Below are 16013 nucleotides of genomic sequence, written 5' to 3'. Positions count from 1 at the left end.
GATGCCCACTCTTTCCTAAAAGCATGTCAAAATAAAAGTCCTTTGCTGTTGGTTGTTCTTTGGGCCATTTAAGGAAATCAGCTTTTATGCACAATTTATTTATTTATCTATTTTTGCAACATGTAACTATTTTAATTTTTTATTTTAACTATTTTTACCTGATTTAGAATAAATGTAAACAATTGAATCAATGTTCTCTTTTTTCTTAAGTCAGTATACAGACGGTCGCACCACCTGACACCACTTTTTTAAAATCATTCTTTTTAGGAATTGTATGCAAAGTCTAAAATGTTTAGTGTATTTATTCAATTATTTCATAAAAAAAGAAGTTACTCAGAAAATGAATGTTATGCCACTGAGCCACTGTTGAACAAAAACCTTTTATCTCCATTTTTGCCATTTTTCACTTTTCTCCATAATGTGATCTGCCAGTTGTATTAGAATTTTATAATAAATGGACCAATAGAAATGTGCCAAAATGACCTGGAATAAAATAATTTTACATTGACCTCTGTTGAATGTTCCCCTGTAAAGCTTTCATTTGAGATCAGTGTTCATTTTTATTCAGTTTTAATCCATTTTAGGGGCGAAAGGTGGTTATACCATCCACCCCAATCGCCACCCATCCACCCACCCTCCCGCCAGACACAGCAGCTGGTCTTTTGGTTGCTGAGGTTAAGGCCAGGGTTGGCAAAACACAGCAGCATTTACCCACAATAGCGTATGGTCAGGGAGCCGTTGACTCTAAGGTCACTGGCCCTGTTCACAATCAGGGCAAGGTGTCCCAGTGTCCAGTTTTTCTTCCCAGGCTACTCTAGACCCCTTGCTGCACCCCCTCCCCCCAATACCCAACCTTTTCCATCCAAATCCCTCTAAATACCCCCACCTCCCTCCTCACACCACCCCCTTTCTCAGATACCTCCATGCTCCTTTTGTTACCTCTTTCGGAGAAAGTGAGGGTCCCAGGTTACCCCATTTTCTCACACTCTCTCTCTCTGCATGATCAAAGTCTCCGAAACTCTCTCTCGGCCCGCGGAAGCTCTCCCTCCTCCGTCCCTCTCTTTGGCTGTCTCGCTCTCTCGCTTTCTCCATTTTTCTTCTCCTTATTATTTTCTCCTCCCTTAAACGCCCCCCATCGCACACTAGCACCCCACCTCCCCACCGGCCCACCACCGCCCCCGCTGCCCTTTCCTTCATCTTCTCCAATGAATTGTAAATTCCTCAAGAATGTCATTTTACTTCCAGAGCCTTTTCTTCTTAAAGATCCCTCCTCTCCCGTCCCGTCCATCCCTCCCTCCCTCTCTCTCTCTCTTTTACTCTCCTTCGCTCGTCCCCTCCTAAACTTAGGAATTCTGCACTTCTTAAGACATGAAAGTGTTGGAGCACTTTTTGAGACAGGAACCCCAGCTGCACTCGCCTTCTTTCATAACGCTCCTCTCTCTCTCTCTTTTTTTTCCCCCTCTCTCTCTCAACCTCTCTCGCTCTCCCTCTTTCTCGGGGACTCTCTAAGGAGAGGGGGGTCTTTCTTTTCTTTGAGAGACGCAAGTGAAAAGCGAGTGAATGGAGAATGAGAGCTTGTTAGGCCTCCCTGCACCCCACCCCCCCCAAGAACCAACCCCCCCCCCCCACCCCCCGAGTGGGTGTAGGACCCACGGTATTGAATTTTGTTCCTTCCCGCTAAATGAAACCCAGCGTCCCACCCCGCGGGATTTTTCACCGGTTAACCGTTTCGGCTCAAACGCCACGAGCTCAGCTAACGGCCTTGCTTGGTCCACTGTCAGTAGGTACTCACCACTGCTGACTGGGAGCCCCAGGCACACTGTTAAAAGTTTAAGATCCTCGAGGAAGACTGTGGAGGAACCTCCTAGGGGGCTTTAAGAGGAACCTTCATGAAAAGAGTTTCAGAAGAAAAAGGTTCCTTGAAGGTTCCTCCACAGTTTCAATCTGAAGAACCTCAAGAACTTCCAAAGGTTCCTCAAGGATCTTATACAGCTGTTTGTTTAGGTGCCATCAGTCTACCAGAGATCCCAGACCTTCACTTGCAGCACTTGCTCACTCCCTCATCAACACTATTCACTGTTCATCTGTGAGTGGTCCTAATGTTTTGGCTCAACTGAAAACCTCCCTCACTGCTGTCTGTCCTTCGTTTTCCCTTCTCCTCAGCACGTGTTTATGAGGAACGTCGAGTAAATGATCGATGTAAAAGTTGCAGGACTTCTGGAGTCGCATTCCCGACTATCGGATTTCAATACCACATATCGTCGCTGCCCAGTGAAAAACACGTATCTCCAAAATGGGGACTTTATAGGAAGATATAATACGTTCAAGGTCATTTAGAGCATTTCTAGTGGTCCATTCATCTAGAATGATCTACACAAAGTACAGAAGCAGCTACAGGCTTGAAACCACAAGCCTAAATAAGACAGACTCCTCCAGAATTCTCTCGAACCATGTTCTGATCATCTGCAGCTGATGTTCTGCAGCTGGTTCTGATTCTACACATTTGAGGGTGAACCTCACGAGATGGACAGTGTAGTGTAGGATTTCAGTGTAGTCAGTCCAGTAAATCCAGTGTGTGTGTGTGTGTGTGTGTGTGTGTGTTTTTGCAGGTGCGAAGGAGATTGATATTGCTGCAACACTGGAACACCTGAGGGACCAGCGAGCAGGCATGGTGCACACCAAGGTAAGTCTTAACCTCACCTGGCCACACCTGACTTCACTTGACCTCAGTGGACCACACCTGACCTCCTTAACCATGCCTAAATGTAATTGACCTCACCTTGTCATGTTTGACTTTACCTGGCCACTCCTAAATTCACCTGACCTCAGCTGACCACATTGGATTACACCTGGCCTCACTGACCATACCTAAAGACACTTGACTTCACCTGGTCACCACACCTGACCTCATTTGGCCAGACTTCATGTCAGATGACCACACCTAAACTTACCTGACCACAGCTGACTTCATTGTATTGTATCTGACCTCATCAGGCCACATCTGACCTCCTTAACCATGCCTCAATGTGATTGACCTCACCTGGTCACAACACCTTACCTCATTTGGCCATGTTTGACTATACCTGGCCACTCTTAAATTTACCTGACCTCAGCTGACCACACCTGACTTCGCCTGATCTCACCTGACCACATTTGATCACACCTGGTCTCTATGACCATACCTAAAGACACCTAACTTCAAATGACCACACCTAAACTCACTTGACCACACCTGTCCTCATTTGTCCAGACCTCACTTCAGATGACCACACCTAAACTCACTTGTCCACACCTGACTTCATTAGATTGTATCTGACCTCATTAGGCCACACCTGACATACTTGACTTCATCTGACCACATGTAACTTCACCTGACCACGCCTACATTTACCTGACAACATTTTTCCGCTCCTGACCACACCTAAACGCACTTGGCCTCACCTGGTCACATTTCATCACCTCACTTGACCTCACTTAAGTTCACTTGACCACAGTAAGGTAAGTCTCTACCACACCTGACTTCACATGACCTTACCTGACCAGACATGGCCACACCTACCTCACCTGATACCTGTGCAGACCTTATAATTCAGGGTCAGAGTTGGGTTCTTCAAAAACAATTAACAAGAGGTTCTCCTTGCATATGTAGAACCATAGAACACACTGAACCATGGTGAACATCACGATGACCCATGATTCTACACTACATGTCCAAATGTTTGTGGACACCCAAATGTATATAAACACACACAGCTTCTAGTCTAGTCCCTGTTGAGAAGTACTGCCAATAAGATAGGACTCTCTGGGGGAGCAGATAAACATCATGAACCTGTTGGCCCCATGCTGCCTAATGCCAGGCGTGGGCTAGAGGAGTGTAAAGCCCCCCAGCATTAAGGAGCTGTGGAGCAGTGGAAGAACTGTGTTCTCTGGAATGATGGATGGTGGAGCTCCATCCAGAACTTTTGGGATGAGTTGGGGAGTTGAGAATAATGAGGTGGGGTTCCTCACAGCAATAGTCCTCCAAAATCTAGTAGAAAACAGTGGAAGATCTAGGAAGAAACAGTGAATAAGCAGGTGTCCCAATACTTTTGTCCAAACAGTATGTATGTGGGCAGATCAAACTTGCTTGATCGATTTTGGTAGCCAGTTCGCGTCTGCACACAAAATCAGCACAACACACTCTGGGCTTTAAGTTGAGGGAGCTGTATTGACCAACAAAGCTGGGTGGTGCAATAAGTAGCCGGTCGGTTGTAATGAAGCTCAAACTTTTCAGCTTGTTCTGCTTTGAGAGTCTGAAGACCTTCAGGTTCACGCTCCCGGCTATGAGACTGCAGCAGAGAGAGAGAAAAGAAACTCTCAGCAGTAAACTATGAGTTAGCACCATGCTAATTCATGTACATAAGCTTCCATACTTACAAACGTTCCATACTCTACACTATATTGACAAAAGTATTGGGACACCTGCTCATTTTTGTTTTGTTTCTTCTGAAATCAAGGCTATTAAAAAGAGCTGATCCTGCTTTTGTTGGAGTAACTGTCTTTACTGTCCAGGGAGGAAGACTTTCTACTAGATTTTGGAGCAGGAGCATTGCTGTGAGGATTTGATTGTAATAAGAGCGTTAGTGAGGTCAGGATGTTGGATGATTGATCGCCTCCCCACCTCATCATCCCTCATCAACTCCCCAAATCATCCCAAAACTATTGGATGGAGCTCCACCATCCATCTTTCCAGAGAACACAGTTCTTCCACTGCTCCACAGCTCAATGCTGGGGGGCTTTATACCCCTCTACTAGCCCACGTCTGGCATTAGGCAGCATGGTGCCGATAACGTCTTTACAGGGACTAGATGGGCTGTCAGCAGTGGATGCAACTCAAAGTATCTGAAGGCATTCATTAAAAAAAGGTGTCCATAAATATTCGGACATATAGTGTATCTTAGTTGATCGATTAGATTTGGAGTGAAACACTTTCTTTAGATCAGAGGATACAAAAGACATATTTCAACTCCTTTAACTCTCAGCCTAAAAGAACGCTCCACGGTTCATTAAAGATGAAGCAATCATACACAGCCCTGCAATTAAACCAGCCTCCTACACAGCAATAACCAAAGCCCACCGCTGTAATTAAGCCTGTGTGATCAATCTATAATTTAAAGCCAACTAATCAATACAACACTGCTCTGAAAATTAGGTTCCAATTGATTTTGGTTTCCTTGTCAAATGTACTGTATTTATATAAGCACTGAAATGAGGAGAAAAGTATTCAGCCTTTCTCCAACACAACAAGCTGGAGGAGTGTTTCATCTGGGAGACCATGAGGAATTCCATTCTGATGATTGATTAGAAAGCGTGGAAAAGCATTGTGCAAAACTAGCTGAGGAAATCAACGTACTTCTAACGGCTAAGCAAGACTAGGCCAGCCTAGTGTAGCTGCACCGTGAATGGAGCCCATAGGGAACATGCTTGCTAGGTTAACCGTTTCGTCTCGAACGCCACAAGCCTCACCACTCACCACTGCTGACTGGGAGCCCCAGGCACACTGTTAAAAGTTTAAGATCCTCGAGGAAGACTGTGGAGGAACCTCCTAGGGGGCTTCAAGAGGAACCTTTAAGAAAAGATTTCTTTGAAGGTTCCTCCACAGTTTTAAACTGAAGAACCTCCAAAGGTTCCTCAAGGATCTTATACAGCTGTTTGTTCAGGTGCAATCACTCTACCAGAGATCCCAGACCTTCACTTGCAGCACTTGCTCACTCCCTCATCAACACTATTCACTGTTTATCTGTGAGTAGTCCTAATGTTTTGGCTCAACTGAAAACCTTAAACCTGGTCAATAATCCCAAACATAACCCTAAACCTAGTCCTGAATCCAAAATCTTAACCCTAAACTTGGTCCTGATCTCAAACTCAGTCATAATCCTAAAACCAGTCCTGATCCCAAACAGTTCCAACCCTAACCTGATATCAAATATAGACTTAAGTTTTAACCAAATTCTGGTCTCATAGTCCAAACCTTAAACTCAGTCAATAATTCCAAACATAATCCTAACCCTAAACCTAGTCCTGAACTTAAAAAAACTTAACCCTAAACTTGGTCCTGATCTCAAACTCAGTACAAACCCCAAAACCAGTCGTAATCCTAAACCTAGTTCTGCTCCAAACCCAGCAGTTTTAACCATAAACCAGTCCTGAAATCAAATATAGACTTAACCCTAAATCCAGTTCTGGTATCAGAGACAGTCCTAAACCAAATTCTGGTCTCACAGTCCAAACCCTAATCTCAGTCAATAATCCCAAACATAATCCTAACCCTAAACCTAGTCTCAAACTCAGTACAAACCCCAAAGCCAGTCGTAACCCTAAACCCAGTCCTGCTCCCAAACCCAGCTGTCTTAACCCTAAAACCAGTCCTGCTCCCAAACCCAGCAGTCTTAACCCTAAACCCAGTCCTGCTCCTAAACCCAGCCGTCTTAACCCTAAACCCAGTCCTGCTCCTAAACCCAGCCGTCTTAACCCTAAACCCAGTCCTGCTCCCAAACCCAGCTGTCTTAACCCTAAAACCAGTCCTGCTCCCAAACCCAGCAGTCTTAACCCTAAACCCAGTCCTGCTCCCAAACCCAGCAGTCTTAACCCTAAACCCAGTCCTGCTCCCAAACCCAGCTGTCTTAACCCTAAAACCAGTCCTGCTCCCAAACCCAGCAGTCTTAACCCTAAAACCAGTCCTGCTCCTAAACCCAGCAGTCTTAACCCTAAACCCAGTCCTGCTCCCAAACCCAGCAGTCTTGACCTGAAAACCAGACCTGCTTACAAACCCATCAATCTTAACCTGAAAACCAGTCCTGATCCCAAACCCATCAGTCTTAACCCTAAACCCAGTCCTGATCTCAAACCCAGTAGTCTTAACCCTAAACTCAGTCCTGCTCCCAAACCCAGTAGTCTTAACCCTAAACCCAGTCCTGCTCCCAAACCCAGTAGTCTTAACCCTAAAACCAGTCCTGATCCCAAACTCAGCAGTCTTAACCTGAAAACCAGTCCTGCTCCCAAACCCAGCAGTCTTAACCCTAATCCCAGTCCTGCTCCCAAACCCAGCAGTCTTAACCCTAAACCCAGTCCTGATCACAAACCCATCAGTCTTAACCCTAAACCCAGTCCTGATCTCAAACTCAGCAGTCTTAACCTGAAAACCAGTCCTGCTCCCAAACCCAGCAGTCTTAACCCTAATCCCAGTCCTGCTCCCAAACCCAGCAGTCTTAACCCTAAACCCAGTCCTGATCACAAACCCATCAGTCTTAACCCTAAACCCAGTCCTGATCTCAAACTCAGCAGTCTTAACCTGAAAACCAGTCCTGCTCCCAAACCCATCAGTCTTAACCCTAAACCCAGTCCTGATCTCAAACTCAGCAGTCTTAACCTGAAAACCAGTCCTGATCCCAAACCCATCAGTCTTAACCCTAAACCCAGTCCTGATCTCAAACCCAGTAGTCTTAACCCTAAACTCAGACCTGCTTACAAACCCATCAGTCTTAACCTGAAAACCAGTCCTGCTCCCAAACCCATCAGTCTTAACCCTAAACCCAGTCCTGATCTCAAACCCAGTAGTCTTAACCCTAAACTCAGTCCTGCTCCCAAACCCAGTAGTCTTAACCCTAAACCCAGTCCTGCTCCCAAACCCAGTAGTCTTAACCCTAAAACCAGTCCTGATCCCAAACTCAGCAGTCTTAACCTGAAAACCAGTCCTGCTCCCAAACCCAGCAGTCTTAACCCTAATCCCAGTCCTGCTCCCAAACCCAGCAGTCTTAACCCTAAACCCAGTCCTGATCACAAACCCATCAGTCTTAACCCTAAACCCAGTCCTGATCTCAAACTCAGCAGTCTTAACCTGAAAACCAGTCCTGCTCCCAAACCCATCAGTCTTAACCCTAAACCCAGTCCTGATCTCAAACTCAGCAGTCTTAACCTGAAAACCAGTCCTACTCCCAAACCCAGCAGTCTTAACCCTAAACCCAGTCCTGATCTCAAACTCAGCAGTCTTAACCTGAAAACCAGTCCTGCTCCCAAACCCATCAGTCTTAACCCTAAACCCAGTCCTGCTCCCAAACCCATCAGTCTTAACCCTAAACCCAGTCCTGATCCCAAACAGAGTTCAAACCCTAACCCAGTCCTGGTATCAAACCTAGTCCTGATCACAGGGCCTATCCCACACACAGCCCTGTCTCTATACACTCTCTTCAGACTCTTCAGACACGTTTCATTCGCAGAACTTTAGGTTCTTTAGTGATTCTTTGGTTCCTTGGTTTGGAGCAGAACAGGTCCTGGTTCTGTGATGGAGGCTGACGGCAGCTCTGCAGGGTTTGATTTGATTTCGATTTTGAGGGAAGTGCTCTGGACCCGCGTCCTGACGAGCAGCCGAGCTTTTAGGCTTCTCAAAGTGCCGGCGCTAAAAAGCCTCGGCGGAAGCGTCTATTACAGCACGTTCTCCGGTCAAATTAGCGGTCAGCGCGGCGGCCGTGTCAGCCTCGTCTGCTGGAGGACTGCGGGGTGGTGAAGTGTGTTTTACAGACACGCTGCTTTTAATTAGATATACAGCAGTGTGGTTTGGGCTGTGTGTGGGTTTTGCTTAAGTGTATGCGCATAATTGAGGCCCGGCGATGGAAAATCAGTCCATTTCTGTTCAATAGGAGCTCTAACACCCTGTAAATTGAGGCAACACTGTGGTGCGCACTGATTGGGTGGTTGAAGTTCTTCGTAATGTGACCAGCGTAAACATAGCGGCCTGCAATTTAAGACCTGCTTATAACCACAATTTGCTGATGTTGAGTCTGAAATTCGATTTATTTTAACTTCGTCGGCCCTCAGCATGTCGCCTGGATTGGGAATCTGCGCTAGGAGACACTTTGAGTTATTGTTAAAAGTAGAAGACCCTTGAGAAATTTTTAGAGGTTCCTTACTGCGGAAGAACCTCTTAAGGTGCTGGGAGGAACCTTTAAGGTCCCTTTTTACTTCTAAAAACCTTTTCTTGAAGGTTCCTGCACAGTTTCAAGTTGAAGAACCTCTGAAAGTTCCTCTAGGACCTTATAGTGTAACAGTGTAGCTGCTAATAGCGCCCTCTAGTGTCCTAGTCATTCTTTTATTGATATTATGAGCACAGTAGAACCTAATAATTTCAGAAATACAGGCAGAGGTGGGTGGAGTAGCCGAGTATAAGTATAGGTACTTAAGTAGAAGTAAAAGTAGCCGTTTAATTGTTAGCAAGACTGGCAACGACGTGATGCTACGCAGTGACCGCTACACAGTGACCGCTACACATTTGTTTTCAATGAGAGCCAGCGATCTCTGGCAACAGGAGACAACGTGAGCATTGGCAACGTGAAGTGGGTGGAGTCAGTGTCATGACTTATGCAAATTTGAAGCAAACCATTTAGTCAATTACGATGTAAGCTCCATATTTGGTTCCTACATACACTAAATGGACAAAAGTATTTGGACGCCTGCTCATTCCTTCACTGTTTCTTCTGAAATCAAATCAAATCTGCTTTTGTTGGAGTAACTGTCTCTACTGTCCAGGGAAGATGGTTTTTCTACTAGAATTTGGACAAGAATTGCTGTAAGGATTTGATTGCCCTCAGCAATCAAGAGTGTTTAGCAATGTTAATAAGTTGGATGATCACCACCCCACCCCACTTCATCCCCAACTCCCCAACTGATTCCAAAAGTACTGGATGGAGCTCCACCGCCATCATTCCAGAAAACACAGTTCCTCCACTGCTCCACAGCTCAATGCTGGGGGGCTTTACACCCCTCTAGCCCACGCCTAGGCAGCATGGTGCCAACAGGTTCATGCTTATCTGCTTATCTCCTTTTCTACAGGGTCTAGACAAGCTGGGTCAGCAATGGGTGCAACTTAAAGTAGCTGAATGCATTCATTAGAAGGGGTGTCCACAAACTTTCGGACACATAGTATATATAAGTCTGGTAAAGTGAGTCATATAATCAGTATACTGTATTAAATTGTATGAGAGCTTATTGGTGAGGTCCTAGGTGAGGGTCCAGTGTGTTGCCCACTAGGGCTCCTTTTCCCTGCAGTGTCCTTTGAACCTCATGGACGTAAAGGCTGCAGATGGTGCAAATAGAGACGCAGCCTCGCGTAAACATGTCGGCTCTGCAGTTTAAACGCCTAGACTTTCAATAAAGTTAGCTAAATGATGAATGATGAAACCATCTGGAAAGAGCGGCAAGCGCTCGGGCTGGGCCGAGAAGCGATGTCCTTAAGCACCCCCCAGTCTTTACTGACTGTGGAAACTTTGCCATTCATGTTGGTTATTGTGCATTCAGAAGGTGTGGGCTGACTTCACTTGTGCAGATTGGACCATAAATGTGAAATTTCACGCAGGCGTGTGTTTTAGCTCCGGCTTTGTAAAAAGGCACCGTGCTTCAAACCGCACTCCCACTGTGGCCCGCGGCAGGAAGCTCCACTTTTAGCCGCCCTGTTTGAGGGTCAGTCTTCACATGCTGTTGGATGTTCTCAGGAGTGGCCCCCAGGGTAGAGACACAGCATGAGTCACAGTGCAGGAACCAGAACACACACAAAAGATACACACACACACACACAAACACACACACACACACACACACCGAAACAACTCACAGGTGCATTTCTAACCCTGAGATGCAGAGTGTTCTGCCAAGTGTTTGCAGATAGCATCACACATATAAGACAAATGGAGCAGCAGACTAGTATTAACCATAGCAAACGGATGAAAATGGATGTGTCCAAATATTTGTGGACACCCCTTCAAATGAATGCAGTCAGCTACCTAATGTTGCAACCATTGCTGACACAGATGTGCAAATGGAATGATGGGTGGTGGAGCTCCATCCAGTACTTGTGGGATGAGTTGGGGATGATGATCATCATCCAGCATCCTGACCTCACTAACAGTCTTGTCATTGAATAAGTAGCTAATCAGTCTAACAGGTAAAGCTAGCATATGTAACACTGTTTACCTAGCAAACTAGCTAGCTAATTAGATAAGCAGTCTTACAAGGAGGTTAGCCAGTATTACATTATCTAGTAAACTAGCTAGCGTCCTAGCAAACTAGCTAGCTAACTAACAAAGTAATCTAACAGTAACAGTTAGCCAGCATTACACTGTTTATCTAGTACACCAGCTAGCTAAGTAGATAAACAGTCTAACATGAAAAGTTAGCCGCTGATACATTATTTACTAGCTAGCTAACTAACAAAGTAGTCCAACAGTAACAGTTAGCCAGTATTACACTGTGTATCTAGTAAACTAGCTAGCTAACTAAGTAGTCTAACAGTAACAGTTAGCCAGTATTACACTACTTATCTAGTAAACTAGCTAGCGTCCTAGCAAACTAGCTAGCTAACTAACAAAGTAATCTAACATGAAAAGTTAGCCAGTATTACACTATGTATCTAGTAAACTAGCTAGCTAACTAACTAAATAGTCTAACAGGAAACATTAGCCAGCATTACACTATTTACCAAGCAAACTAGCTAGCTAAATAACTAAATAGTCTAACAGGAAAGTTAACCACTGTTACACCTTTTATCTAGTAAACTAGCTAGCTAACTAAGTAGTCTCACATGAAAGTTAACCACTGTTACACCTTTTATCTAGTAAACTAGCTAGCTAACTAACTAAGTAGTCTAACAGTAAAAGTTAGCCAGCATTACACTATTTACCTAGCAAACTAGCTAGCTAACTAACTAAGTAGTCTAACAGTAAAGGTTAGCCAGTATTACACTATTTAACTAGCAAACTAGCTAACTAACTAAGTAGTCCAACAGGAAAGTTGACCACTGTTACACTATTTAACTAGTAAACTAGCTAGCTAACTAACTAAGTAGTCTCACAGGAAACGTTAGCCAGTATTACACTATTTACCTAGTAAACTAGCTAGCTAACTAAGTAAGTAGTCTCACAGGACTGTTTAGCCACTGCTATGGTATTTACCTAGTAAACTAGCTAGCTAACTAAGTAGTTCAACAGTAAAGGTTAGCCAGTATTACACTATTTACCTAGTAAACTAGCTAGCTAAGTAGATAAGCAGTCTAACAGGACAGTTTAGCCACTTCTACACAATTTATCTAGCAAATTAGCTGGCTAACTAACTAAGTCATCTAACAGGAAAAGTTAGCCAATATATCACTGTTTATCTAGCAAACTAGTTAGCCAACTAACTAAGTAGTCTCACAGGACTGTTTAGCCACTGCTATGGTATTTAACTAGTAAACTAGCTAGCTGACTAACTGTGTGTAGAACAGTGGTGCATTCATATGGAGTTCAGATGTTGTGAGGTGCTCATATGTGTGTTTATAGACACTGCTTATAGACACTGGTGTGGTCTGGAGTGGACATCTACAATCTACGCTGTCTCTCAGATTCTCAACCTATGAATAATGAATATGAAATTCCAGCACGTTTTGGTTATGAGTGGGGTGGCGGTGTTTCCTCTGGGTTAACTGGTCTCTCTGTGTTCTGTTTTTCTCTCTTCAGGAACAGTTTGAGTTTGCGTTGACTGCGGTGGCAGAGGAGGTGAACGCCATCCTCAAAGCACTGCCTCAATGAAGAAGCTTTCTTTTTTTTTACTCTCTCTCTCTCTTTCTCTCCGTGGCTCTGTCTCTACCTCTCTCTCTCTCTCTCTCTCTCTACCCTTTTCCAGTCCTTACTTCCTGTCAATCAGTGACCTGTTCCTATCTTTGTTATAGACTGATAGAAGCACTGATAGTCGTCACAGAACTGGAGCTGTAGTGCTGGAATTAGAAATTATGAAAATATATGAAATGTACTTCCATAGCCCAGTGTACCGCACTCCTAATTTCTGATCTGTGTATGATGATTATGATTGTATAGCTAAATTACTACTCAGAATAATGTTTAATTTTGTTAAAACATATCTAGAGACTGTATCTGATGATGCGGCTTGGATGGCTATATATATATATATATATATATATATGATATCCAATAGCTGTGTGTTTTCTATAACTGAAATATGCGTAGAGGCTGGAAATACTTGGAACGTCCACAAAGCTCGTAGAAGAATACAATGACCACCTACCCAACAGTGGGAATAACTACCTATGGCTCTGCCTGGACTGTAGTAGGTGATGTAGGTGTTAGTTATAGAGGTTAACTGGTCTACAGTGGTGTGGCAGTTTTACTTTACCACTCCACCACCATTATAAAGCCGTTAGGAGGCACTGAATGTATGGTACCTCTTCACTTTTGCAGCTCCTGAACATCTCACAAAGCCATTTCTGAGATGCTAGCACCCAACGCCCACTGTCAGAGTCATCATATCAGAACATCATGGGTCACAACACTGCATTCCTGTGGCAGCTGAGTTTCTTCCCAACGTTGATTGTGTTCATCCTGCTACTATTGCCCAGGGGTCGCAAGTTTGAATCCCAAGCCATGCTGCTTTGCCATCAGCAGCCAGAGTCCTAAAGGGCACAGCTGACCATGCTCTCTCTGGGTGGGTAGATGGTGTGTTATGGGTGGGTTAATTGGTTAGTTAATTGGCAGTACCAAATTGGGAGATAAATTCTACAAACAAAGTAAAGAAATAAAAAAAGAAACCCTTTGTGCACGGCCGAGTGTTTCCAGCCCATATATATGAAAATCTGTCTGTATATGTGTGGGGTAGAGTCGTTCTCTTCTGTGCTGTATCACACAGACTACTGCAGTGATGTGTACCCTGATTACATCTAATGAAGAGTTGATGAGCAATATCAGTGCGATGATTATATTATAGTACAAGTTTAAATGTCTTGTGTTAGATCTCCAGATGTTATACAGTACAGATGTTATTACAGGGGATATTGTGAGTTTTCTGTGTCACTTGACCAACTGTTATGCAGATTGCACCGAGAAACAGAACCACGATATGGATAAAGTGTTTGCCAAATTGTACATAATATATTTTGTGTGGAACGTATAAAGTATGAAATAATAAACTTTAAAAGTACGGAAATTGTGTTCGGTTCTGAGTCATTCTAATTTTATAACCATCCATTGGTGAATACACTATATTGCTAAAAGTTTTCGCTTATGACCTTGACTGAAATCCCATTCTCAATCCATAGGGTTTATTTTGATGTCGGGCCGCCTTTTGCTGCTATAACATCTTCAGCTCTTCTGGGAAGGCTTTCCACAAGGTTTAGGAGTTTAGTGTTTATGGGAATTTTTTATCGTTCTTCCAGAAGTGCATTTGTGAGGTCAGACGCTGATGTTGGAGCGTCTGGAAGGCCTGGCTCGAAGTCTTCGCTCTAATTCATCCCAAAGGTGTTCTGTCAGGTAGAGGTCAGGGTCGTCCCCAAATTGTTCCTGCAAAGTTGGGAGTTCCCGCATGAAATTGACCAAAATCTCTTGGTCTGCTGAAGCATTAGGAGTTCCCCTCACTATAACTGAGGGGCCGAACCCAACTCCTGAAAAAATCAAATTTTATTTGACACATACATAGTAATACACAGTATAACTTGCAGTGAAATGCTTTTTTGACAGTCTGCCCACATCAAAGCTATTCAATAAAGATCTAAATTTAAACTTAAACTAAACCTTAACTTATTGAAAAAGTGCAAAAGTGCAAAAAAAAAAAAAAATAAAATAAAATAAAATTTACATTTACGTTAAATTTAAATAAAAAATAATATATAAAAATATGGAAATATAGAAACAAAAGAAGCACAAAAATATACAGATGGAATAGTGTGTGTCTGTATAGATATATATATATATATATGTATATATATGTACATATTTATCTGTAAACAACCCCACACCATGATCCCCCCTCAACCAAACTTTACACTTGGCCCAATGCAGTCAGACAAGTATCATTCTCCTCGGACTCGTCCATCGGATTGCCAGACAATCACTTCGTGGCCGAGTTGCTGTCATTCCCAGTCGCTTCCACTTTGTTATAATAGCACTGACAGCTGACTGTGGGATATTTAGCAGCGAGGAAATTTCACAACTGGACTTGTTGCACAGGTGGCCTCCTATCACGGTACCACACTGGAATTCACTGAGCTCCTGAGAGCGACCCCTTCTTTCACAAATGTATGCAGAAGCAGTCTGATTGCCTAGGTGCTTGCTTTTATGCACCTTTGGCCATTGTGGAATTGATTTTGGGTTATGCACAAGTGTACCTTGCTATGTACACCAGCTATGAGAGCCCAGTTCAATCTGTGATGATGCCACAGACATCCGTGTCTGGGAATCCGATAGAATATAAACTATAAGGACAAAAGTATTGGGACACACCTCTAAATGATTGAATTTAGGTGTTTAGCGCCTGTTAGAAGAGTTTTTTCAAAAGATGCACAGAGTCGCTGGATGTCACGTACACACTTTGGCTTATGCACCCTATACAATTGGCTCTCTGTATCTCTCAACCACAGGTGTATAAAATCAAGCCCCTAGCCCTGCAGTCTGCCTTTCTTCCACACATCAGTGAAAGAACGGGAGGTTCTGAAGAGCTCACTGAACTCCAGCGTGGTTCTGTATGTAATAGGAGACACCGCTGCACCACCAACAACAAGTCAGCTGGTGAAATTTCCTCCCTCCTAGATCCTCCATCATCAATGTCAGACCTCGCAAATGCTCTTCTCGTACAAATGATTTGGGCAAAACGTACCCCCGCAAGTCCCAAAAGCTTGTAGGAAGTCTTCCCAGATGAGTGGAAGCTGCTATTAGAGCTGCAAAGGGGGGGGGGGTCACTCCATATTAACTTCTATGGATTTAAAAATAAGATATAACATAACAGATATGACATAAAAGCTCCTGTAGGTGTCCCAAAACTTTTGCCCAAATGCTGGGGGCTTTATACCCCTCTAGCCCAGACCTGGCATTAGGCAGCATGGTGCCGATGGGCTCATGTTTATCTGCTCCAGAGTGCAGTTCCACATCTGTGTCAACTTAAAGTGTCTGAATGTATTAATTAGAAAGGGTGTCCACAAACATTTGGACAGATACTGTACTTGA

At 43.9% G+C, this 16013-nt stretch overlaps 1 protein-coding gene across 1 annotated transcript in view; it reads left to right on the top strand.

The window, feature by feature from the left end:
- The window catches only part of ptprn2 (protein tyrosine phosphatase receptor type N2), a 304722-nt gene extending 290721 nt beyond the window's left edge, over positions 1–14001 (top strand). The window contains exons 23-24 of the mRNA XM_072687156.1: positions 2610–2683; positions 12522–14001. Coding sequence (XP_072543257.1) covers positions 2610–2683; positions 12522–12593 — 146 coding nt within the window. The 3' untranslated portion in view covers positions 12594–14001. The remainder of the gene's footprint in view (positions 1–2609; positions 2684–12521) is intronic.
- The last annotated feature ends 2012 nt before the right edge of the window (positions 14002–16013 follow it).

The sequence above is a fragment of the Salminus brasiliensis genome, chromosome 9, assembly GCF_030463535.1.
Source record: "Salminus brasiliensis chromosome 9, fSalBra1.hap2, whole genome shotgun sequence".
Classification (NCBI taxonomy): domain Eukaryota; kingdom Metazoa; phylum Chordata; class Actinopteri; order Characiformes; family Bryconidae; genus Salminus; species Salminus brasiliensis.
The sequence above is the reverse complement of the archived record's forward strand: the minus strand, read 5'-3'. Positions and strand labels throughout refer to the sequence as shown.